The sequence below is a fragment of the Grampus griseus genome (assembly GCF_964374135.1).
Source record: "Grampus griseus genome assembly, chromosome: 13".
NCBI classification, from domain to species: domain Eukaryota; kingdom Metazoa; phylum Chordata; class Mammalia; order Artiodactyla; family Delphinidae; genus Grampus; species Grampus griseus.
In genome coordinates this window covers 87,207,919-87,232,413 of record NC_139007.1, presented here as the reverse complement: position 1 = coordinate 87,232,413, position 24,495 = coordinate 87,207,919, and the positions used below count along the sequence as shown (strand labels likewise).

General features: G+C 51.2%; 1 protein-coding gene across 2 annotated transcripts in view; it reads right to left on the bottom strand.

Annotated features, from left to right (window-relative positions):
* Positions 1-24,495, bottom strand: part of SMOC2 (SPARC related modular calcium binding 2) — a 154,160-nt gene that overhangs the window by 108,661 nt on the left and 21,004 nt on the right. For both annotated transcript variants that reach the window (XM_082668606.1, XM_082668607.1), the window contains exon 2: positions 225-396. In XM_082668606.1, the coding sequence (XP_082524732.1) occupies positions 225-396 (172 nt within the window). The remainder of the gene's footprint in view (positions 1-224; positions 397-24,495) is intronic.

Sequence of the window (24,495 nt, the reverse complement as noted above, 5' to 3'; positions counted from 1 at the left end):
TCTGTGAAACCCTTGGATAAATTTGTGTCATGATGTCATAAAACATTCTAAGAAAAGAGAGCATTCAACAAGAAAAAAATGATTCAGAAATGACTCTTCTCGCTACGTGCTCTCAACATAAACCCTTGACATTTTACGTAGAAAACCTTACCCAAATGAAAATAAAGCACATGGGTGTACACTTCAGTGACTGATTCTTGAACAAATGATCGAAAGCAACTTACCTTTGCAGTTTCCACGGTAAGCAATCTCTAGCCGGGGGTCTTTGCACTTGGCGCGCTGAAATTCACAGCGAGACAGGAAGGTCCTCCCGTCCGAGGCGCAGAGGGGTTTCTGGGTGGGACCCCCGCAGTCCAAGCTGCAGTCCTTGTCCTTGTCTTGGTCGACTCTCAAAAACTTGGAGGAGCAAAGAAAAAAGAAGCCAGACATCTCAAAGAGTGTTCGATGGAAAGCATAAGGCTATCTAAGGCCACTTAGTGCCAGGGGATGTCCCAGACACATGTGGGAAGCTCTGAAAACTCCGACCTCCATCCGTTTCACACATCTGGATAACGGGTAACTTCTCTGCCCGGCATCTGGTGGCTGGACCCCTGAAGGCCCCACCACTGGCCTGGGACGCCGTCCAGGTCTGCACGGGGGTGCACGTGTTCTGCGTACCTTTAACACTCTGAATAGCAATGTTTTTCTTTGAGTTTGTGAATTCAGTGCCTGGTTGACTCCTGCATTCACCAGGTTTTGCGATCACCTTGGAAGTCGTGGGCATCAGAAGTGCCCTGCCGGCCTGGAACTGGGGGGCAGTCTCTCCCTGTCGGACAGTTCCACACAATCTCACCTCCGTCCCAGGACCCAGGGCTGCTGGGGTGGTGTGAGCACGGAGCCCCTGCCCCAGGGTCCCCTCCGTGCAGTCCCCGTTGACCGCTCTGGGGTCCCCATCCTCTGACGGCCCGGACACAGGGCTTCAGAGTTCGCAGCATCTCCCAGTGGGGCTTAGATCCGGCCACCTGCTCCCACACCTGTCCTCTTTGGACCGCTGATGGTGCGCCCTGCCCACCCCCCGGGCTTCCCAACCCGCCGTGCGTCCCACCCTCTGTCGTGTGTAGGCCTCCTCAACCCAGACGAAGCAACAAACACGAAGATGAATCCAATAAAGCTTCAAGCTCTGGGGAGTGGCGCCATCGCGAGCCTTTGGTCGCTGGAATGTCACCTGCCCTTCACAGCGATTTATTAAAGGAAAGAGAGAAAACCCCGAGCTGTGGCTGCTACTCAATACTCCACAGCAGTGTGTAGAGCCCTGGGCTCTGGGTGTGTCTGAACAGGTTTATTTGGCATGTTTGCCCTGGTGATATTTACAGGGGCAGAGCTCTACTCACAGCAGCCCCTCCCCTGTCCCAGTCTGAGCTGGAGGAAGAGAGGGAATGGACTTTAGCAAAATTGCAGGGACCTCATCAACTTGTTCCCTCATCAGGAAGAGACAGAAAGGACGTTCTCAAACTCAGGGTGCTTCACTCCTTAAAGAGATACCCACACTCTCCCCTTGTGTCTCTGAGTGTCCTAGCTGGCGATGTGGAAAGACCTACCGAAGCTGAGATGAAGCCACAGGGGGAGGAAGGCCCCATGGGGGGACAGTTGTCCAGGGAGCCACATCGCTCCCGGGGTCCAGGCGGGGTCCTCACAGCCCCACCTGGGGTCCTGGGGAGGAAGGGCTGCAAGTGCACCGTGGCAGGGAGGGTGTGAGGGACAGTCCCTCGGCGTGTTTGGTTGGGAGCTGAGGTCCCTGGCCATTTCCCGGATTTCTGGAGAAAGGCTCCAGCCAGGAGGCAGGTCATGGGCGCCTGAGGGGGGACGGTTCTTTGTTCAGTGGGGCCCCGGGACACAGGAGAGACATTCTGCAGGCTCTCATTTTCCCTAAGAAGTTCACTTGCTAAAATGATCTGTGCTTGTTTTAACCAAGAGGCAAAAGTGAAAACAGATCATTACCTTCCCAAGATTTCGCAGCAACAACAGAAGTGTTCTTTTACTAAAAATGGGTAAAGCAAGGCCATAAGCACATTTGATTGAATTCTGTCACTGAGGGGTTTCAACCCCTTGTTTCTCTTTCCCCGAAACTGATTCATGAGAATCAACTCTCCGGCCACGATGGTACACCCCAGGCAGCGGCAGCTCCCAGGAGACAGGAGCGCCCAGAGCACCGCACCTGAGGAACTCCATCCGCGCGAAACGCTGCTCCCTTACAAAGTCACTGCCTCACCTCGTTCCTCTCCTCACAAGCATTTGAGTTTTCGTAGACTTGTTCTTATGACTCGCAGCTGGCCTGGAACAGAGCGGTTTTGTGCAAGAGAAAGAAAGAGAGAGAGAGACAGAGGCCACCAGGGGAGCAAACTTGACCGTGCAACATCTCGGGACCTCCGCAGGCCCAGTGCACACAGGAGCCCGCCCAGAAGCAGCTCCCTTCCACTTTAGATGACAACCTGAAATAACCTAAATTCTGCTAATGTTTGTGTTTAAGAGGTGGTCTGTTTGTATTCCTGAGACCCCAAGCGAGGAAATGCGGATGACTTAGGAAAGACGGCGTAATTATCGTTTCCTCTAAATGCAGAGACGCAGCCTCTATTTTTTTTTTAAAAAAGCTGAGCATTCAGGCGCTTGCAATGTGACCATAACTCTCAGTAATTTAATGATGTAGAACAAACAGTGGAACTGCTCCTTCTCAGAAATGAGGGGATTCACACTTTCTGCAGGTTTCTGCCCCTCCCCGTTTTTAACAGCAATTAAGGGGAGACAGTGTACAGAGGAAAATGAGCTTTTAAGGGAGCTGGATTCTTTGCTAAACAAAGCCCTGGAGGGAAAATAAAATAGTCCTATTCTAAAGAATTCAGTGTTCACTAAAGAACTGGGTTGAGGGTCTTCAAACTAGTTCAGATAAAAGGCACTTTGTCAAATTTAGAAGGAAATCAATTACACCTTGAACAACACTATTAAAACAACGACCTCAGCGTCCCAGGGCCCCGTCTCCTTTGCTTTCACGAAGCAGGGCTGTCTGCACAGGTGCCTTGCGGGGGAGGGGCAGAAGGAAGCTAAGGGGGTGCATGTGCAGTGCCTGCCTGGAGGTCATGCGACTCCTGCAGTGGAAACAGTAGGTCAAGTGCAAACGGATTAAAGATGTGATCCGTCTTCTGCTTAATAAATGCATGGGTTTAAGCAGGAACAAAATGAAAACATGTAAGAAATGGGTTAAAACACTCTTAATACGGATGAATTTCTTCACTGTGATACTGATATCTGATTAGAATATGGGATAACACATGGTATGGGTTCACATTAAGAAAAACACTTCTGAATTACATAATCCGGCAGCTGTAAGATTCCCCAAAGCGAGAACCTTCTAAATAATGAGCCGCCGGGAAATGCACGTAGCTTCCAAGTAAGTGTGTTAGCGAGACGCGAGCACGAGGCTCATACGCTGGGGGTGAGATGGGTTAGAGCCGCGAGGGCGTCTGGGGCGTGGGTGAGTCTGGGGGGTTCGAGAGAGTGAGTGACCTGTACCACGGGGGGAAGGTGGGGACACCGGGGACACGGTTATAAACACACCTGCTAAAGGGCAACTTCTCCACTTTAGAGGCTAAGCTTTCGCTGATTTCAGGAAAGAGTTCCCTGCTTTCTAGTGGAACAGAGAACCCGAACCTACGACACAAACGTGGAGATGGTGTTCTAGAGCCTCGAGCCTGAAGCTGAGACGTTTGAGTGAAACACAGCTGCTGCCCCTCATTCACCCATTCATTCACTCATTCACCCATTCATTCATTCCCTCACTCATCAATTCACTCACTCATTCATTCGTTTGCTGGAACCAACAAAAGCCAATCGTGCGTGTTTTACAAACGCTCCCCTGCAGTATTTTAATTGTCTGCCTCTTTTTCACACTCTTTAAGGACATGGTATCTCTAAGGTAGATCAAAAGTCAGGTCCAGCTTGAACTGAACTTGCTCAGTAAGTGTTGAGGGACAGCCCTCTGCCAGGCTTTTTCCTGGACTCCAGGAGGGGCGTGGGGTAGGGTTCAAAGGCGGTCCTGTCCTCACAGAGCTTAAGTTCCGGAGGGCAGCAAACACAGCGCCACAAAGCATCACGACAGCATCTGGGCCAACGAATAACTATCATGCGGTGCAGGACGACGCACGATCACCGGGTCACACGAGGCAGAACAGTGTCCGAGAGCCCTGCGCGAGAGCCTGCTGAATCTGGTGTGGGCTGTGAAAACGCTCCTCAGAGAGACCATCTGAGAAGACTGGAAAAGCCCAGGAATGAGACGGGATGTGGCCTGGAATCCCAGGGCACAGATCACCAGAAGCAAATCAGGAACAGTGACGTCAGGCAGGTCTGCTGTGGGGTCAGTCTGGCGACTGGCCTACAGACCAACGAGCTGGGAGGCACCCTGAGGACCGGGGAGGCTCAGGGGTGCCAGGGGTCCGGGTAGCTGGTCCCCTTCCTGCCGCCAGAACTCTCCCAACCCTGTGTTCCCCTTGTTACACACAGATGACGCCAGCGGACGGAGTCTTACAGAAAGCAACCCACTTAGTACGGTTCTCCAGTCCCTTGTAATTAACTCGGCCCAATTGCAGCGTTCATGGTGCTAACTGTAAACCAATGAAAACTGGATTCTGCCGCTGCTCGATGCTACTCAGGACGTTTAGCAAACGTCAAAATTACAAGAGTGTGGTGTCGACTCGGTCTGTTCGTCTGTAAAACGGGAGCAATGATACTTTCTCTGCCGACTTTGAGGTAGCTGTGAGAATAACTAAAATAACGGGGTTTACACTGTGGAGAACAGGATGAAGACAAGCGCGGGTGGGAAGGGCGTCTGTCCCCCAAGGGAGCTGCCTCCTTTGCAAGGCAGGCGTGGCACCAGGAGGATCGGACCCCAACAGAGACGGTGGGATCGGCTCTCCCTTAGGTGCCTGTCCCCGCCCCTGCCTTCCCGACTTGAAAAACAAGCCAGCAACGTGAAGTGAAGACAACAGACTGTGGGCCTGCAAAGGGGGCTCTGTCTTAGCAAGTTTAAGACCCTGAGTGAAGTAACGCAGTGAGATAGCAACGTAGTGATAACGTGTGTCACCACCATCACTTTGGGCCTCTTTGGGCCTTTTCGTTGTATTTATGGGACATCTGTAGGAATTTAAAAACCAAGGGCAAACTATTGGGATGAATTTGTTTAGGTTTTATGACTAGATTAAAGCTATAAACCCAATAAAGAGACAGAGAGTGGCCAACAGTCTGTGCTGGAAAATGCCAGCATGTGTGGCAGGTGGTCTGCACCGCAGGGCTCAGTGGTCAAAGAAATGGCCTTGACTTTGGAGACGGGCAGCTGGCTGTGTGACCTGGGACGGTCGTCCTTTTAGCCCAATAATCCTTGGCTTCTTCATTTGTGAAATGGAGGTGGTAGCACTGTTGCCTGTTGGGAAAGTGAAATGAAATAGTGCAGGAGAGCATGCTTGGAGAAGGCACGCAGATGTCACTTGAAATAAGCTCTCCCAAGCAGGTATTCAAACACAGGGCGAATTCGCGCTGGTAAACCTTTACACGGCCATAAAGGTTTCGAGTCCACGGTAGGAGCATTAAGCGACCCTCCCATCTATGGTCATTTTCAAAACGAAACTGCGGAGCATGAAGTAGAAAGGGAGCTCAGTTAGGTGGTCAGGACCAAGAAGCAGGTTTTGCAGGACGATGCACAGAGCGAGGGAGGTGGGCTCCACACGCAGGGTCCATGGGAAGCGGGTGCCCGTGCCCGGAGAGGGGGCCCGGCAGACGGGCCGCAGCAAAGGCTGCAGGGACCCCACGGAGGACCGGACACAGGAGAGTCGTCCACCGCGTGTAGGGCACAAAGACAGCCCTCCCAGGACTGAGAAAACCCAGAGAAATGCAGCGCCAGCAGCCTGGCAGGGAGTGACCCCCCGGGGCACACAGGCCGTTGCGACTGTTTTCTTTATCTCTGGGCTGCCTTCGCATTTTGTTTGAGTGGACATGAGACTTTTTATAAGTGTTTTCAGGGAGTCTTTGCTCGCTTCGGGTCCCAGACCCAGCCTCTCTCTGGTGCTCTGGCCCCCGGTCACTGTTCGCACGGCGGCCTTTGGTTCCTGGTCCCACAACCAGGGGCAGATGCTCGGCTGTACCTCCTGCTCTGCAAACCTCGGCTCTTTCCCCCAAACCTTTCTTTTTTATTCACTTTCCTTCCCTGTCTCCACATCAATGTTAATTTCAATGATGAAAGCAGATCTTTTTTCTCCTTGTTGGTACATCTGGGAGGTAATTCAAGAAACTCCGGGGTTTTGATTGCTCCAAACTTAAGTTTATCGGAGAGTCAGAACTTCGTTATTCTAAAAGTCTTCTGAATAAAATATCACGTGGATAGCGCTACCTCGGTGCAAGAATTATCTTTGAGCCTCACGTGAAAATTACGTGACGACATTCAACCGTTACTTTTACGGTTCGGAGGCGATTCGTCTGCAGAAAGTGGATTCTACAAATGCCTTAAACTCTGCAGTGGAGCTGAACCTCTGCTCATACAAGCCATGCCAGTTCTGAAGGTGTCACCACCCTTTTGATGACTTGAAGATGCGTAAGGAAGGTTCACAGGACTTGGGGCAGGCACTATCTTCATGAGTTTACCTACAATTAAGTGCCCGTTCTCACCCAGGACCCCCAAAAGAACCAGGGAATAGGCAAAATGGATGTTTAACAGCTCCATGTCTTTCTCAGGCTACAGCTCTGTGAGACAACGCACATTGGGATATGGGAGAACATTACAGTGGCCCCTCGACCGACCGCGTTAGAGCACCTGGGACCACAACTCCTTCAGGGTAGAGACGGCGTGTGCTCATCCACGAGGCCTCGCGCCCCATCACCGCGTCTGGTCTACAGTCGGTGCTCAATAAATGTTCATTGTCTGAGGAGCTGTCATAACATGACCAGGTGGGACCGCTATGGAGTTACCGGGGCACGTGGCAGGGAAAAGAAGATGTTTGAACTAATAGGTGTAGGGATTCGGGACTAGTAAACAGCAGAGGCCACGACAGATATTGAAACTTCAGGACAGACATCGAAACGCTGGCATTCTCACTCTAAGTGTGTTGGGAGGGACACACCTGCCCTACCACCTGAAAGGCCCGTCCCCCATCGCCACCCCCTGCGCGGGCGCCGCTCTCAGGTCTGTTTCAAACACCCCCGGGCTGAAGTACACAGAGATCATACAGACGCCCTGTCTGTGTCTAAAAACAAAAGCGTAAATCAACCAGGAAAATAAGTATTAAGCTCGTGTCTGACTCCATGTTCCAAAGCCTCCACTCTACACACTGCAGTTGGCCACGTCACCGTCGGCTGGGGGTCAGCCCCAGGGTCGCTAGTCTCCACCCCAGATACGGTGCCTGGTACATCTGTGCACACGGACAGGGCGTGGGGATGCCTGGGGCCCTACCGTGCTCTGCGCACCAGCCCTTGGAGAGGGGCCTGCAGGTGGCATCGCTGACACGTGGCCGGATGACAGGGAGAGAGACGCAGAGCTGGCGCCTCCGTGTGTCCGGACGTGGCCAATCCTTTGTGTTCTGTCACGACACGTCGCTCATAAATCCCCTGACAGCCTCCCCGTCTCTGGAGCAGTGAAACGCACCGCGCGCGGTCCCCAGCCCCTCCCTGCTATCCTTCCCTTGGAAGATCAACGCGCTCCTTGATGAGGTGACGTTTCCAAAGGCATTCAGCCAGGGTGTCTTTTTTAAGGCTCCTTCTCATTTCAAAGCATTTAGAGCAAATTACACTAAAGTACATGTTAGAGAATATTAAAGAGACCTGCAAAGCAGGGGCAATTCATCCGAAAGCAGGGACACCAGATAGTTGGCTTCTCAGCCAAACCTCAGGAGACGAGCTACAGGGTGGAACCGTTGCCACTGAGGACAGAACGAAAGGAGTAAAGCGGGAACGAGAAGGACAAACCCCGCTGGAAACAACAGGTGAAAATGTCGCAGTGAGACGGTCTCGTCTGCTGGCCAAGCAGGTAGAGAGAAACTGCTCCCTGGGCGAGGAACCGGGACGCGCCACCCAGTCTCCAGCGCGCTCACGCCATTTCTACACTTTAAAAGTGAGAATGAACACATCGCATAAGGCCAGGGGCCTCTGATCTCCCAACAGAGACCAGGCAGAGTTCAGTTCCAAGTCTACATCCAAGCTCTGATGAGACCTGCACAGCATCCGAAACATCGTCTGCATCCTTAACCACACCCCAACCTCATCTTTCTTCCTGTGTTCATGATCTTGCCCTTTCTGGGGTGAAACGTATACCCAAGCACGGTGTCGAAAGCAAGGATGTTTAGCTGCAGACCGGGGTCATGAGAATCAGGACGGTCACTGGTCTGGTTCCTGCAGGGTTTCCCCACGGGTCCAAGCACAAAGCAGGTTCCTAACAAGGGTCTGCTGAGTGAAGGAGCAGAAGGGAATGAGCCCTGAGAGCCCTCTGTATCTGGAGGCTGGACTACCTCACCGTCCAGCACTGAGGGACGTGCACGCTCCGTGCTGGGCCAGGCAGAGAGGGGTCCCCAGGGAACGAGGAGGCACAGAGAAGACCCTCCCTCCCCCATGTGCCCCTCCATCCGTCCACACAGCCACAGCCCCAAGGAGAAAGAAACCCATGGCAGGAAGTCTGACTCCCTTTCTCTGTGGAGATAAGAGCCGGGTGCCTTTGGTCCACACGCCCTGGGGGCAAGGGCAGAGGATGCCCCTTTAGCATGGAGTGTCGTCAGGGCACCGATAAAGACACGGAGGGTCCCAGAGGACACCAGCCCCGCTGCCTCATTTGACCAAAGAAGAGCTGGAGGCTCGCCGTGGAGGTCACCCAGCTCGTCCAGGACAAGCTAAAACCAAGTCCAGGGCTTCGGGCCCGGGTCCCTGCTGTTCACTCCAGTCATGCACGGCTGTGAACACGACCCGGGGGTCAGGGCTGTGTCTTCCTGCCCCAGGGCACCCGCTCCAAAGGCTTCAACCTGCACCCACGCACAGGACCCAGTTCTGAAAAGCAGCCTTGGAAAGGCGCACGGAAGAGGGGCTGGAGGGGCGCCGTGGGCACGCCCCCTTCTGCCCTCTCGTCTCTTTCGCAGGTTTCCACCCCCTCCGGGCCTGCGGGTGGTTCACGTCAGCATCTGCACGAGTGGAAAGTGGCCTATTCCCCCATCACCTCGGCTTACACGTTACAACAGATTCTTCACGTTTTTAAGAGGCCCTGTTTACGTTAGGAGATAGCCAAGGCATGGGGCCTTCAAGGGGAATTCTCTTCCCAGGTTTCTGAAACGGACCATCTGCATCTCCCGATGCTGGTACATCACTGCTCAAAGCTGTCATCGTCACTGAAGTGCACGAGCACAGTCTCGGAGACTGGCAGGAACGGGCTGCCGGCGCTCCTGGGGTCCATCACCCGACGCCCTCGGCGGGTGTCTGCATCGCCCTCTCCCAGGTGCTAACGCAGGGGGGACAGCTCTCACCCTCATCTGTGTGCGTCATCCAGACACAAGGTATTTCGCTGGTAGGACTTGAAGTCCAGCGTCAGGTAGCTCACAACTTGCCCTACGTTCAGTTCAACCCGAACCTCGGAACGTGGGGCACCGTCCACGCGGAGACCGCCAGTCACACACAGCTGCTTGCCCTGAAATTAATTCAAGTGAAAAGGAATTTAAAATGCAGCTGCTAGGCCGCACTGGCTGCGTGCACGCTCTCAGCACCCCCTGGAGCCCGGCGCCGGGCAGTGTGAGCACACGCCTGTCATCACCGGCGGCCCTTAGACGCTGCTCTGGAAGCAGTGAGGAAGGGTAGTTCACTTCCTAAACCCCAATTTTTAAGTGACCAGTGGCAGAAGGACAAGTCAATATGCATTCCAGGCTACAGTATTAATGAGGCAAATACAAAATGCTGAGAAAAGAATCGTTTTTTTGAAAAAGTCATCCTGGAATTCACACCTTTAATTAGAGAGGAAAGATAAATAAGGACAGGAGGAGGAGAAACTTGGAGGGAAGAGAGAGGATTTTGAGGGACCTGAGAGGTACAAGAAGATGGTGGTAAAGAGCGGTGGGGGGGGCAGGCCGGCAGTCGGGGGGTGGGGATGTGTGACCCTCACACAGGCCTGAGCTCCCCTCCCCCTGGGGGGACAAATTATTGCCCAGGAAAAGCCCAAACTGGGGAGGGGGTGACGGAGGGGGCAGGGGGAGGGGAAGGGTGACGTGAGAGGGGCCCTGTCCTCGGGGAGGCTGACCCCTGCCATGAATAATGGGTGCGGGGACGCCGGGGTGAGGTCGGGGATCAAGGGGGAAGAGACCACCCTCTGTCCCAGGAGGACCCTCGGCCTTTTCCAAACTGGTGTTCCCGACGGCCACCTTAGCCCATCACAAATGTCTGCACCGCTCTCCACGAGGTGCTCAAAGCATCCCATGCTTTCCAGAGAATTAAACGTTCCCAGGAGACAGGATGACAAACGGGCGGTTTTCAGAGGAGAACTCAGAGCCCTGGGAGGGACCCCAGCCATGCGCCTAGGGTCAGGTGAAGACAGCCCGGAAGGGCGAGGCCACCAGCAGATGCCAGACAGAGAAAAGGGCCTGGCTGCTTCCCCGAGGTCACTGCAGCCAAGATCGCAGCCGTGGGCTCCCTTCCAGGGACGGGAACCTGCAGAAAGAGGGGCCAGGAAAACAGGGGGCAGCGCTGGTCCTTCCCTTCACTGCAGCATCCTGGATTCCGGGGTCCATTCAGAGCAACAGAAATCCCTCCCTGCCTGACGGGAGCCTGTGTCACACACGCAGGCCCGGCTCACACACACACACACGCCGGCTGCTGATTTGGGGGTCCCGGAACCAGTGCCCCCATTCTGGCGGGGCTGACCCCTCTCCTCCACCCCTGCGGGCTCTGTCCCGGGAAGGGCTGCTCCAGCCTGGAGCTCCACCGCCTTTGGGGGAAAGAATCACCGAACATCAGTGTCAGGAAGCTACATTTGTCCATTTATGTCTTCCCCGGGAAGATCTGTTGAGCTCTGAGCAGAACACGTCAGAGGCACTGCTAATCTCCGGTGTACTCATAAGGTTTTCCCACCTTTCTGACAGTGAGGACGTGGTCACTGACCAAAAGGATTCAGATGGGTTCTCTGACCCTTGCAAAGTGCTTCAAGGAAAATCCAGAGAAATGTTCTCTAGGTGTTCAATTCAGAAAAAGAGTAGAGGGAAGAAATGAAGAGACCCACTATTTTTATGTATTTCTAAGTGAATTAGCACTCTGTACCCCTAAAATCTCCTAATTAGAACGAGAGACAGGATTACCCTGGTGCCTTACTCCCTGCTGTCCAGCTGCCCGGTTCCAGACCCCGGAGTTGACCGTTTCACAAAGAATAAATTCACTCAGAACGCTTAAGTGGAAAAGCTACTCTTAATAACATCTGGTATAACTATTGAACAAACTCGCCAAGATTTCAACCAACATGACTGGAATAAACTCAAACCAAGAAAACAATGAGGTTTATAATGGAAACAGAAACAAAACTTTAATTTAGGATTGTTCCAAAGGCATGAGAATGATTGCACACTCCTAATACTCTGAAGTTACTGAGTCCACATGCTGTTGACATGCAAAATTCCAGAAAGGGGCTACTGCACAGGATCCAATTCCTTCAGTTCTCGTCAGAAAACACAGAGGGGCAAGAACCAGCGGAAACAGCAGCAGCACAAAGACAGCTTAAAACCAGAAGACACGTCTGATGAAAGAGCCGGTTGAAATAGATTTCCTTAGCTGCCGTTTAACCAGAAAAAGGAAACTAGGATTTATATATTTTTTTGAAAATAAATTATATCCACATTGGCAACTTGCTCATCTAAAGCTAACTTTAATGAGCCAGGATTTATTATACCTGGAAATTTGATATTAATATATCAAACTATTATCAGGTTAAACTGTAACACTAATACAGGACCAAATCTTATCGTAACGGGGTCCACGCGGCAGATACCTTGGCCTTCATATTTTGAATGCCATTTTCTGAACAGGACTTTTCCTTTGGTTCTGGAAACCTGTCACTTACTTTCAAGTTTGTACACCATTCACCAAACATTTCCCCCCGTCACTGTGCAAAGCTACACGACTTCTTGCACAAGGTAAGATTATGAAGTAAAGGGAATTGGATTTGTAACAAATCTGTACCAATAAGGATGAAAGTTCAAGCCCGTTGTCCTTCAAAGAGGTCACTTCTGAGCACATCCAAATCTCCCACTGGTTTAGTTTTTGTTCAAATCTGTGAAGTCTTCCTTCAAAACTACCTTCACGCAAAGTTATGAAGGACTCAGGAAGATTTCATGCCAAAACACAGAGTATTTTCTCCTAAATAATCTCATTGGAAACTAACAAGCCCTCAACAAGCAAATCAAGAAACCTCCCCTCACTGTGCAGGTGGCGACACTGAACCAGAGAAAGATGATGCCGTTAGGACACTGTTTCATGTAGGGAGGAGGGAAGGCCAGAACACACGGCTGCCTCTCGCACTGTCCACGTTTTGTCCTACGAGACAATGTTATCCCTCAAAGTGTCACTGACCCCACAGCCACCATGGTCACCTCGTAACCAAGAGAAAAGTTCATTTAGATAAACCAACTTTGCTGTTTAGTAACATCATCCCACACTGCGGTTACAATGAAACGTGTAACTGATGTCCAGGCTTGCACTTCAGCCATGTGGTTTCATCCCCATCAGTGGCCTGTGTCACGGGCTTGACAACCCAGAAGGGGGAACATGCCAGGTTCGGATTAACCGCATTTGATGGGCCAGTCGCTGGAGAACCTGACCACTGGCGCCGCTGCTGGTCGTGGGGATGAGGGTCTCCCTTGACGCCTCTGATAGTTCTTGCCTCTAAAATATAAGGTGAACTAAAAGGGATGCAGAGTAGGGAAAATGAAAGTCTTGTGAATTAAAAATAAACATCACGCACGCACGCGCATGCGGGTGCGTGTGTGTGTGTGTGTGTGTGTGTGTGTACCTTTAAGAGGATTGGCTCCAGGCCAAGAGTATTCTCCCCTGAACAGCAGATTGAAGCTTTCATTTTAAGTACAGTTGAGTTTTTCGGGTTAGATAGGGAAGGCTCCTTATTTTTGCCTCTGCAAGAAATGTTCTCTTCAAATACAACCTGTCATTTTTCACGTGCAAGTAAAAAAATGGGGGAGACATTATTTTGTTTAAATAAATTCACTGGTAATTCCAGAAGCAAATTCAAAACTACTTAAAATTCAAAGAGATTGATTAATTAAAAGGTATTCAATAAATTAGAAGACTCGCTTCTAAAGTGAGGAAATTAGGTTCATCAAAGAAAGAGAACTGAGGGAGGATGAGTGGGCGGCCCTAAAATGGTTAAAAGCAGTGTCTCAATTTCCTAACAAAATAAAATTACAATTAAGTCAATGCAAACAGCTCTTCTGCATCTATGTCCATCTGATAAGATTAAAACATTCCTGCAGCTCCTATGTGCAGATAGTTTAATGCAAGTACAGAATTAATGTTTTGGCTTAAGTTTTCATTAAGCATTTTATTGTTATTAGTAATAATAATGTTGATCTTTAGATAGTCACTTGGAGCTCGGCCTGACTCTGGCGGAAGTCGTCCGTGAGTGTTTTAGGGTTAACTGACCTTGTTTTGAAAGACAGGTGCTGTGGACGATCTCATCACAAGACTCTAAACCAGAGGAGCCTCCACCTTCCAGAACCTTCTCAGCCTGTCCGGGTCTCAGGAGCATCCTTTCCCAGTTCTCGCCCTTTACTCTCATCCCACCCTTCAAACATTCTGGAAATAGCTTTTCTACATTATCTGGGCATCCATAACTTCACGTGCACAAGTTCACTTGTGATTTTAATAAAGTCAATTTTCTGTCCAGTATTGTCTGTCTCTGGCCTCTTTGGAATTCAGACTCATCCAGCTTCAACTGGACTCAGATGAAAAGCCCTGCATTACGCAGAAACACGATAAGGATGGCCTGATAGGAGAAAGAGATGCGATGGATTGGGCCGACCCACTGTAAATTATACACGATGATCCAGAAATATGTCCTGTTGTCAGAGGTCAACTGCCCAGAATCACACAGGGTCACCCTTCGTAAGGGAAGGCGTGCTCCCCACTCTAAGTGGCCCGTGAACATGCCCAAGCCGAGGCAGCAGGCTCCCCACCATGTCCCACCTACTCAGTCTGAGCAGGGAGTTCAAATCCCAAATACAGCCTCAGCCCAGACCCTGCTGCCACGGTCACAGTGAAGCCGTGGCCACAACACATGGCACTGAGAACCGTGGATGTGGGGTGAAGTGAGGCAGGACCAGCCCTGTACAGCCTGGCATCCGTGCTTACCGACCTGCAGTCTCAAAGCTCCCGGGCCAGTGCCTGGTGACCCAGGTGACAGTTCTCCCTAATTCAAAGCTGATTTCAGCTTTTATAAAATGGGGGCTTGCATCGAGTGATTTCTCGGGTTCCATCAAGTTCACCAGAGTGCCCCCCCCATGAACCGTAGAGGAGGTGGCATGAAGGAAGCTCTCTGCGGGGCATCAGCCCTGGAAAGGGGTCACCCTCCACCCTGGAGCCCATCTCCTTCTGGTCCACAGCAGTTACCTCTATACACGTTACCATGGCCTTCAAAGGAAGCTCTCCTGGTTCCCGGCGCCACCCCCCAATATTTTTTACTCTAAAACAGAGTTTTACTGGGAGGGGCTGGGATGACTTGGTTGAGAACCTTATTTCCTCCCCCTACAAGAACATTCAGAAAGCTAAGACTGTCGCCTCGGCAAGGCTGAGAGTTTGAAAGCTGAGGGAAGGGAGTACGTGGTGTAGGTATTATTGTGGATTGAAAGGTGCCCCCCAAAAAATATGTTCAATCTGAACCCCTAGTACCTGTGAATATGACCTTGTTTGGAAACAAGGGTTTTGCACATAGAATCAATTTAAGATGAGGTTATACTCAATGAGAGTGGACCTCAAACCCACTGACACTGTAGGTTGAATTGTGTTCCCCGGAAAATTTATATGTGAGATGCTAATTCCCATCCCCTCAAGACACGACCTTATTTGGAAATAAGGTCATTCCAGATGCAATCAGCTAAGTTAAATTGAGTCACGCTGAAGGAAGATGAATGAGCCTTTAATCCAGTATGACTGGTGTCCTTATAAAATGGGGAAATTTGGACACAGACATGAGCACGGGGAGATGCCATATAAAGATGGAGGCAGAGATGGGGTGATACACCTACAGGCCTGAGAAGATCAAAGATGCCAATGAACCACCAGAGCCGGAGGGAGACCTGGGTCAGATTCTCCCTCACGGCCACCGAAGGAACGAACCCTGCAGACACCTTGATCTCAGACTGCTCCACCGGCAGGAAAGGAAAAGGCAGAGACAAATGGCAATGAGTCTGCTACGCGTGGCAGAAATCAGTGAGCAGCTGAGGTGGAGAGAAGGGCAGGCGTGCCCAGGAGAGGGGACAGGATGCATCCGGGACAGAGACTGCTGCTCAGGGACAAGGCGGATGCCACCTACAGTCTCCTCACAGCCCAGCACAAGCATGATGCCTCCTGCAGGGGGAACGTGCCCACACGGCGGGGGCAGCAGCGGCAGGGAGTTGTCTAAGGGCCCCATGCCCTGGCCGGCAGCGTCCTCTGACCTTCTCAGTCCCCAGCCCCAGCTGCCCACCTTCTATCTGCTCCTATGTGGTACAAAAAGGGTAAACCAAAAATGAATGAATGAATGAATGAGTGACCTAAACACTAAAAAGACAAACACTCACTCTCCAGTACCTGCACCTCCCTGGCCTGGTCACAGCCACATCCAAAGCTGGCCAGGACCTCAGGGCACAGAGCCGCCCTGGACGAGGCCCTACACACACGGACGCACCCTGCGGGGTGGTGGAATCAATGCCTTTGTTTATGCTTCTTTTCCAGGAAAAGGCAGCTCTGTGTAGGCTGAGGTCTCACCCTGGACCTTGACTCTGTAATGAAATGTTACAAGCTGTGGATTTGGATGGCAGAGAGTTGGAACCAGGACTGTTGTTTTTGTAAAACAGTGCAGAACCACAATAGAATCTGAACGAGCTCAACAGGGAATCAGATAGGTTTTCATGGATCAGCCTCCAAAACGCTGTTCCTGATTCATGGTGAATCACGATGGGTTTGGATGTGCTCGCAGCCAATACCGCTCTGGGGAAGGAAGCCACGGGCGCAACTCGGGGATGAACTTGATAGAGAACAGCCCTTTAAGCCTAACAGTATGCCAATCAAACTGTGATCTCAGCGACACTGCTCACTGCTAGTCTTTGAATAAGGAGCAAAGACACAGTGCAGTTCTTTTCCTTAAGTTGTCTTTTTTTTCCCCCTCTCTTTTGCTCCATGGCACAGAGACTGGGGGACTGCAGGCCTCCCATCACACAGAACACAAACAGAAGGTGACGGGGCGTAAAATCTATGAATCCTGTCCCATGCGGTTGAGGATCAAGACACCGGATGCTTGAGTTCTGCAATTCGGTTGGTTTCAGGGACTTTGGGAATGAAACCCTTTCACTCATTGGATGAGTCCAGTCCACAGTGAGTGAGCCAGAAACGGCTGGACCAGAGCTGCCAAAACAATAGCACCCACAGGAAGAAGTAAGGAGATCAAGGGGAGGGGATAAATTAGGAGGTTGGGATTAGCAGATACACACTACCATACGTAAAACAGATAATCAACAAGGACCTACTGTATAGCACAGGGAACTCTACTCAGTGTTCTGTAATAACCTATCAGGGAAAAGAATCTAAAAACGAATAGATATACGGGGCTTCCCTGGTGGCGCAGTGGTTGAGAGTCCACCTGCCGATGCGGGGGACGTGGGTTCGTGCCCTGGTCCGGGAGGATCCCACATGCCGCGGAGCGGCTGGGCCCGTGAGCCGTGGCCACTGAGCCTGCGGGTCCGGAGGCTGTGCTCCGCAACGGGAGAGGCCACAGGAGGGAGAGGTCCGTGTACCGCAAGAAAAATAAATAATAATAATAGATATACGTGTATGTGTATGTGTATATATATATATATATATACCTGAATCACTTTGCTGTACACCTAAAACTAACACAACATTGTAAATCAACTGTACTTCAATTTAAAAGAAAAAGAAAGAACTACAGGCACATAGAGAAAGGAAGAAGTAAGAAGGTCAGTTATGATACATCCGAGGCAGGAGCCGCCCAGAATAATCAGGAAGGAGCTTCCTCACTCTTGCCCCAACTGTCCACGTGTTCTGGGGCTCAGTCGTGTGGGCTTCGGATCGCTCAGAATATTAGAAAATCATTCTATTATGCGGAGTACTCTTGAATTTGATGAAGAGTCGCATTGCCTTTCGAACTTTATTGCTAATACACGGAAACCACGAGCACTTTTAATTTATTGACTCTTCACCCTATGGAAGAGAGGTGTCTTAAAATGCAGTCGATAAATACATTTTAATATGTCTATAAATGATCAGCTATACATAATAGTATTGCCAGGATAAGTCAAGTATTGTATCTTAAACTGCAAATTAACGGCAACACCATTTATAAACCAGGGCTGCTCAAAACCAGACACTGCACTTCCTCAGATGCTCCTGACACCCGTCTCTGGGCTCAGATGGACAGAGACACGCTCAACATGGCAGCACCTGAAACTCCAGTGGGGCGGGGTGTCGAGGAAAAGCTCTCTGCCTCAGGTGAACCCCCTTCCCCGTCTGCCTTGCCAGTCGCAGCACCGGACTAGGAGACCCCATTCAGCACATGGCCCTCGACCCTCCTTCAGAAACACTCATTTTAAAACCACTTTCCCACCACGTCACGATGCCATGCTGGCCGCTTCTGCAAGGGAAGATCCTGCACTTCTCTGGGGACTCACTCAGACTCAGGCTACCCTAGCCACGGTCACGTCCCCAGCTACAATATCCTTTATCCCACACAACCCATCTCTCCAGCACATCGGTACAACTGGTGCTCTGGCCTCTACCCTTGTCCCTGTGCTCCCAACTGGCCTGAACCCCGGAGGCCAGGAACTGTGGTGGGTGACTCTTGGACGTCACCCCAATATCCATCAATGGGTGGGCATGCGGCCGCTGTCGAGGGCCCCACTTTGCTTCGCAGGTCTTACAGGCCATCAAAGGCATGGCAGGCCTGAGATCCACTCAGCAAAGACTCACGCGTTCCCACGTGCTCAGTTATTCTGGGGAGAAAATGGGAGAAGCTGGAGCAGTAACACATGGTCACTGCGTCCTGAGAAGGTCCACCTGGGGTGGGGCGCGTTGCAGAACATGCAATGCTGGAGACTGTCAGGTAGCTCTGGTGTGTGTTCTGGGTTTCATTGGGAGTAGATCCCAAAAAGGCAAGTATATTTGGAGATAAGTCTTTAGAACAACACAGGAAAGTACTTTCCCCGAGTTCCCTCCCAACACCTTCACACACACACACACTTCCACCAGCTGCCACCCAACCTCAAACAGCCAGGACTCACAGACAATATGAAAAACCACTCTTCATCACTTCTTGTCCCATCACCTTCTTCCTTTCGGGCCTCGAGGTATCCCAGAAGAAAGCCCAAAGCTTCCAAACGTGCTTGTCCGTTCTCGCAGCAGAAAAAGGAAGTTAGAAAAATACCAACTGGTCAAACTTTCCAGGGGAGAGAAACAGATGACTGGAAGTCCAGCTAAGCACACGTCTAATAATAAGGATCGTGTGACAAGCCCAAAGTATGCATTTCCAGGCTCCGCAAATTGAAAAGGTGACGAGCAGTGACTTGGAGGCTTGGCGGGGGAAGGGCAGGGTGGGCTGTGGTCAGTGATCTCAGAGGCGGTCACACATGTGCTTGAGGTCTGGCCATCGAGCCGAGCGATTCCGTTCCGCCGTGGAGCTGGAGCGTCCACAGGAAAGACGGTCCTTCCAGGATCTGGGCTCATCTGCTCCTAGGCCACACGAGGATTCGAAAAGTGCAGAATCACAGGAAAATGAAACTGCCGAGCCCGGAGCCTTTAAAGTGAACCAACCTTAACTGAGACTCGACACGCATCTAATTTAATGCAACTCTGGTTAAAGGTCTGGAGTCGTCAGTGTTATTGCAAACAGAAGTCTATAATGAACATAGATTCTTAGATCAAAACCGAGGGAAATCAAGCTGCTGATGCCGAACTTTCAGGAGTGCTTTGCTTCGGTCCGGCCCATCGGTGCCAAACGTTCCATCTCACAGAAACCCTGGCTAGTTCTACGCTCTGTATTAGAGACCTTTACAATCCTGAAGCCCAGGAATCCCACATCCAAAGTATATGTGATGCAAAACACCAGAAGAGCACAGAACTATGCATGCACAGCACTGCTCACTGCAATACTATTTTAATAGCAAAATAAATCGGAAGGAAATGAAATATTCAACGATAGAGGTTTGGATAAACAAGTTACTCTAAATCCATACAACAGAAATGTGTTAATCCATTAAAAATCATATAAAAGAGGCAGAACATATTTTTAAACAAAATTATTTAAAATGAAAATGTAGAACACGATCCCACGTTTACATACACACACACATATACATATATACCATATCCAGCACACACGCACACACACACACACACACACACACACACACCAGCCTAGAGGAAAGATTGCAAAACGTCAGTACTGCAAAGTTGTATCACTGTTTAATTTCTAGGCAACAGTATTACAGGAAACTGGTACTTTGCTCATGTGCTCTTTTATTTTCAAATTTCTATAGTGGACCTGAGCTACGTTTTAAAAAATTACGTTTTATGTATTTTATTTTTAACTTATAAAACACTTAAAACCTACTGAAAATGTATAACTATATGCCCATCACCCAAATAGACACGTCAATAGTAAAGAAAGAAAAAAGAATGAATTATGAAAAACAATAGCAGAAAGTAAATACCCCAAACACCTAACAAGACACAGAAAACGTGTTCTATGCCCCTCGGACAAGCTTAGATGTCACTTCTCGTCTAATGAGTGACTGATCACATGTAACGAAAACCAGGGATCGAAAACAAATTTCCACCGTGACTATCACCACCGTGTCTGTGTTGACTCCCCCGATTCTGAAATGTAGTCAAAACTCTCATGTACTTGCAGCTGCCCTCTGCACAGTTTAGGACAGCTAAAAACAAAACAAAACAGTTTGGATCAGAAATACTTAAATTCCTGGACTTCCCACCTGTGTGTCTTGCATCCATAAAACTGAAACAACAATCCCTTCTCCAGGGCACTGGCAGGAGGTTTAAGGACACCAAACCTGTGAAGGGTCAATGTGCACGGTCACTCAGCAGACAACAGTCATCACATCCTGACACCTCAAGGTCACCCTGTCCCAAACCTCCCCTCCTCCCACCTGTCCACCTGGTCAAGGGCCCCAGCCCCACCATGGATGACCTCTACGTGCCTGGAGGGACCAACGCCCCGACCCCTTTGCCCCCACCCTCTCCAAGCCCACCCCCCCTCTCTCCTGCCTGCGCCTCACCCCTCTGGTCGGTACAGGCAGACTGTGGTTTACTGTGCCGTGTGGATGCCGCAATTTTGATAAATTGAGGGTTTGAGGAAACCCTGCATCAGGAAAGGCTATCAGCGCCATTCTTCCAACAACATTTTCTCACTTTGTGTCTCTGCGTCAGTTTGGTAATTCTCGAAATATTTCAAACTTTGTCGTCAGCATCATATTTGTTGTGTTTCTGTGATCAGTGATCGTTGATGCTGCTACTGCAACTCCCTGAAGGCTCAGACGATGGTTCGTATTTTTTTAGCAATAAAGTATTTTCATGAGAGTGCACATGTTGCCTTTTTAGATGTACTACTTCACACTTAATAGGCTACAGTGTAGGGTAAACATCACTTCTATATGTGCCTCACTTTGTCGTGATATTCGCCTTATTGTGGTGGCCTGGACCTGAACTGCAGCACCTCTGAGGCGTATCTTCACCTCCTCCCGGCCCGGCCACTGTCCTTCCCGCGCCGAGCCTCCCAGCCCGGGTGGCTGTGTGCGGCGGGTCTGGGAGCCTCCCGGGGTTCTCCCCGCCCCCCACGTAACCTCAGCCTCCTGCCCATACCCTTCCCAGCAGGCTCCTCGTCTCCTCTCCCCAAGGCTTCCCTGGATCTCTTACAGGACTGGCCACTGGTTTGCACATCCGACTGGTGGGTGGGACAGCGGGCACTCCCCTGAGAGTCACAGGCTGGAGCCGGATGGGCAGAGCCTATCCATCCAGCAATTCTGCGTGCGCTGGGCACGTGGCAGTCGTTTCACAGACGTCTCAGGAATAAACAAGTAAACGAGTGACCGTCATCCACGTCTGGAGGGGCGAAAAGGCTTTCCCGGGGGCCATCCCTGGAGCTTCCCCGGAACCTGCCCAGAGCAGCATCACGTTCACGGTGCTGACCAAGAGCTGAAGAGGCTAACAGGCCAAAGTCACCCAGCGACAGAGCCAGGATGTGACCTTTCTGATTCCAGTCTCTCTGGGGTTTCTTACACGGGAAACTATCGGATGAAATTCTGTACCATGAGTGTCGACTCAACATAAAGTAAGCGAATCTGAAATTACAGTTACATCTATCCTACATTCTCTTTTCTTTAAAGATGTATCTGAATCCTTAGTCCTATGGCTAGAAGCTAGTTTTCTATCATTTAAAAGTAACACTTTAATACATCCCAGCAACTTAAGAAGCCGCACTCCACAGCCTGAGCCTCTTCAGATGCAACCATGGCTAAGTGCTGAGAGTTAAGATGCCCCGGAGCTGAGCTGCGTAGCTGATACCCGGTCACTTGCTCCACGTTTTCTAAATCCAACAACGGCGCCAATAACTAATGCTTTCTGGGCCGTGACCCCAGGCTGGTCACATGCTTTGTCACACGTACGCATGACGCCCGCAGACTTGTGCAGTGCGCAGCCTGTGTGACTGTGCACGGCGGCCTCAGCCACGCAGAGACCAGGGAGACAGTGGGACTACGTCTGGAATTTGGCTGGACAGAGACACTTGGAAACACCTGGAGTGCAGGTGGTATTAAACGGCACGTGTGGTGCGGCTTTACCAGGAGGGAGGGTGTGGGGAGGCCAGAGGGCCCCGCCCAGCACCAGGCAGACAGACAGAGAGAGCTCAGCACAGGAGGGGAGGACACAAAAGACCAGGCAGAGCTGGGACACAATCCAGGAGCGGGTGGCGGCCACGGCGGCCAGCAGGATGTTTGGTGACAAGGAAGCTGTGCACTCATCCAAGGCGCCCCAAAGCCCCCCCAACTCAGGACCGGGGCCCAGGGGGCCGTTAGCATCACCCTCCCCTGGGCACAGATGCACAGAGCCAACGCTCAGGAAGGGCGGCACAGTGGCCCAGCCGGGCCGCCCTCCTCCCGGCCACCTGCCGCCCCTCCCCATGCTGCTAAGCACCCGTGCGTGGGAAGGAGGCCTCAGCCAATCCAGGGGTGTGGACGTGGTGCGGGGGGCACACGCGGCACCCCGATCCTGACGAGGCCTGGACTGTAAGTGTGTGTGGTGCTCAGACACAGACACACACACTCACTGGGGTGCACTCACCCCGTTACAGGACACTCCCTACCTACAGCATGAACTGATGAAGGACCATCAGCCGGGCACGGCCCCCACCGCCCAGTTCCCAGGGGGCGGGGCTGGACATGCCACACCCATCTCCCAGCTGCCCTGCTGTCCCCTGAGCGCCAGGGTCCTGGGCCCGCCACGTGGCCCCTACCGCACAGCTCCGCGAACTTCCAAAGGTTGCGCAATCCAGCCAGCCGGCGTCTGGGGGCCGCTTCAGGGAGACTCGGGGTCTACGTAGCATTCTCCTTCGAGAGAAGCGCGAGAGGCCTAGGCCGTCCTCTCCACCTGGGAGAGGAGGCGGGAAGGGTCGGTGCTGAGCCCCCAGACTCACTAAAGGGACCCAAATATCAAGAAGGGCCGTGATGCAGGACAGGAGCCCAGTCGGTCAGCAAGGAATCACATCGCTGTGACTGTGGGCCCTGACCTCTGAACCCGCGATCTCACTGTCCAGGTGAGAGCGCAGGACTTCACATCTCGGACACCGCCCCCCCCCCGGCACCTGCTCAGCAGGCCGCCATCCTTGGCCCCTGCCCCGCCCCCCAGAACCTGGCAGCACCTGGACTATAGTCACGTTGAGGTGTCGAGATTGGACTGACAACCCCACACGCCAAAGCACGTTTCCGCCAGAAGACAGAGAGTCCTGCCGTCTTGGGCAAGAGCCGGGGGGGAGTTGAAGCCTGTCTGGGTGCACGAGTCACTGCCTGCCCAGGTGCCCTGAGGTCACCCGCCCGCCTGCCCGTGATGCTCACAGGACAGAGGAGACCGTCCGGGGCAGAGCAGGGGCGAGGGAACCGCTTCCCAACACACAACACACACTCCGGTCCTGGCCTTCTGAATAAGCTGTGAGGACTTCTCCACTGACCCTACAGTAGCTGTGAAAAATGGAATGTGGAAAAATGGCTTTGTTCCTAGGACAGTGACCTCCTTTTGCAGCCTGGCCTCATTCAAACCTTGGAGGGCAGGATGCCTGTATGTCTGCTGTCTCATGAGCGACGAGATCTATGATGATATCTGTTTGGCAAAAGGCTTATACTGTTAGTAGCAAATCAAGATGCCCGAAGGCAAAATCACCTTGATGTGGAAACTTCCTTGCCCACAAACAGGAGGCAGGGTTACCCTGAACAGCCCACACCCAGGATCCAAGGTGGGAGTCTGTGGTCCACCCTACAACATGCATCACATATCTTCAAGGTTTTTAAGGATGATTTGTAAAGTGGAAATCACAGTATTATTATAAAATAAAGTAGATACAACAGAATGTATATATGATGAACTCTCAGCATCTCACATTTGGTATTTTTCTTTTTTGATATTTTGGTAAAAATTATCCCGGAAGTGCCTCAAACGGCCACGGAAGAGAAAATTCAGACTTCTCGCTAATTTTCAGGGTCTTGGCCTCTGTGTCCTCAGATGCAACAACTATGGCTTCATTAAGAAATAAAAGGTCAGAGAAACACTTTATCGGATACTGGAATAGAAACATCTTTCCAAGTTTGGCCATCCCTGTTCAACGTAAAATAAAGTCATGCCACAGGTGGCCAAGTTTAAAAATCGGATTTTTTTTAAACAATAAACTATACAGATATGGCAAAACAGGTTAACAGGCAGATCATTTTTCTTGAAAAAGAAAAGATGCCATACATCTAGAAGACTTTCCACAGAACTAATGTAAGTCGGTGATTCTCAAACTTTGGTGGCCTTAAGGGTCATTGGAGATTCTGCTTCAAACAGAGCATGTCTCTACCCTGCAGACCTTCACTCGGGACCGAGAGTGGGTGCAAACCCACAGTTCTGCCTGGCACAGTGGGTGGTCAGCCTTGACTCGCACTATGAGAGATTCTGCACGAAATCACACACACGGTCACTGAGAAAGGC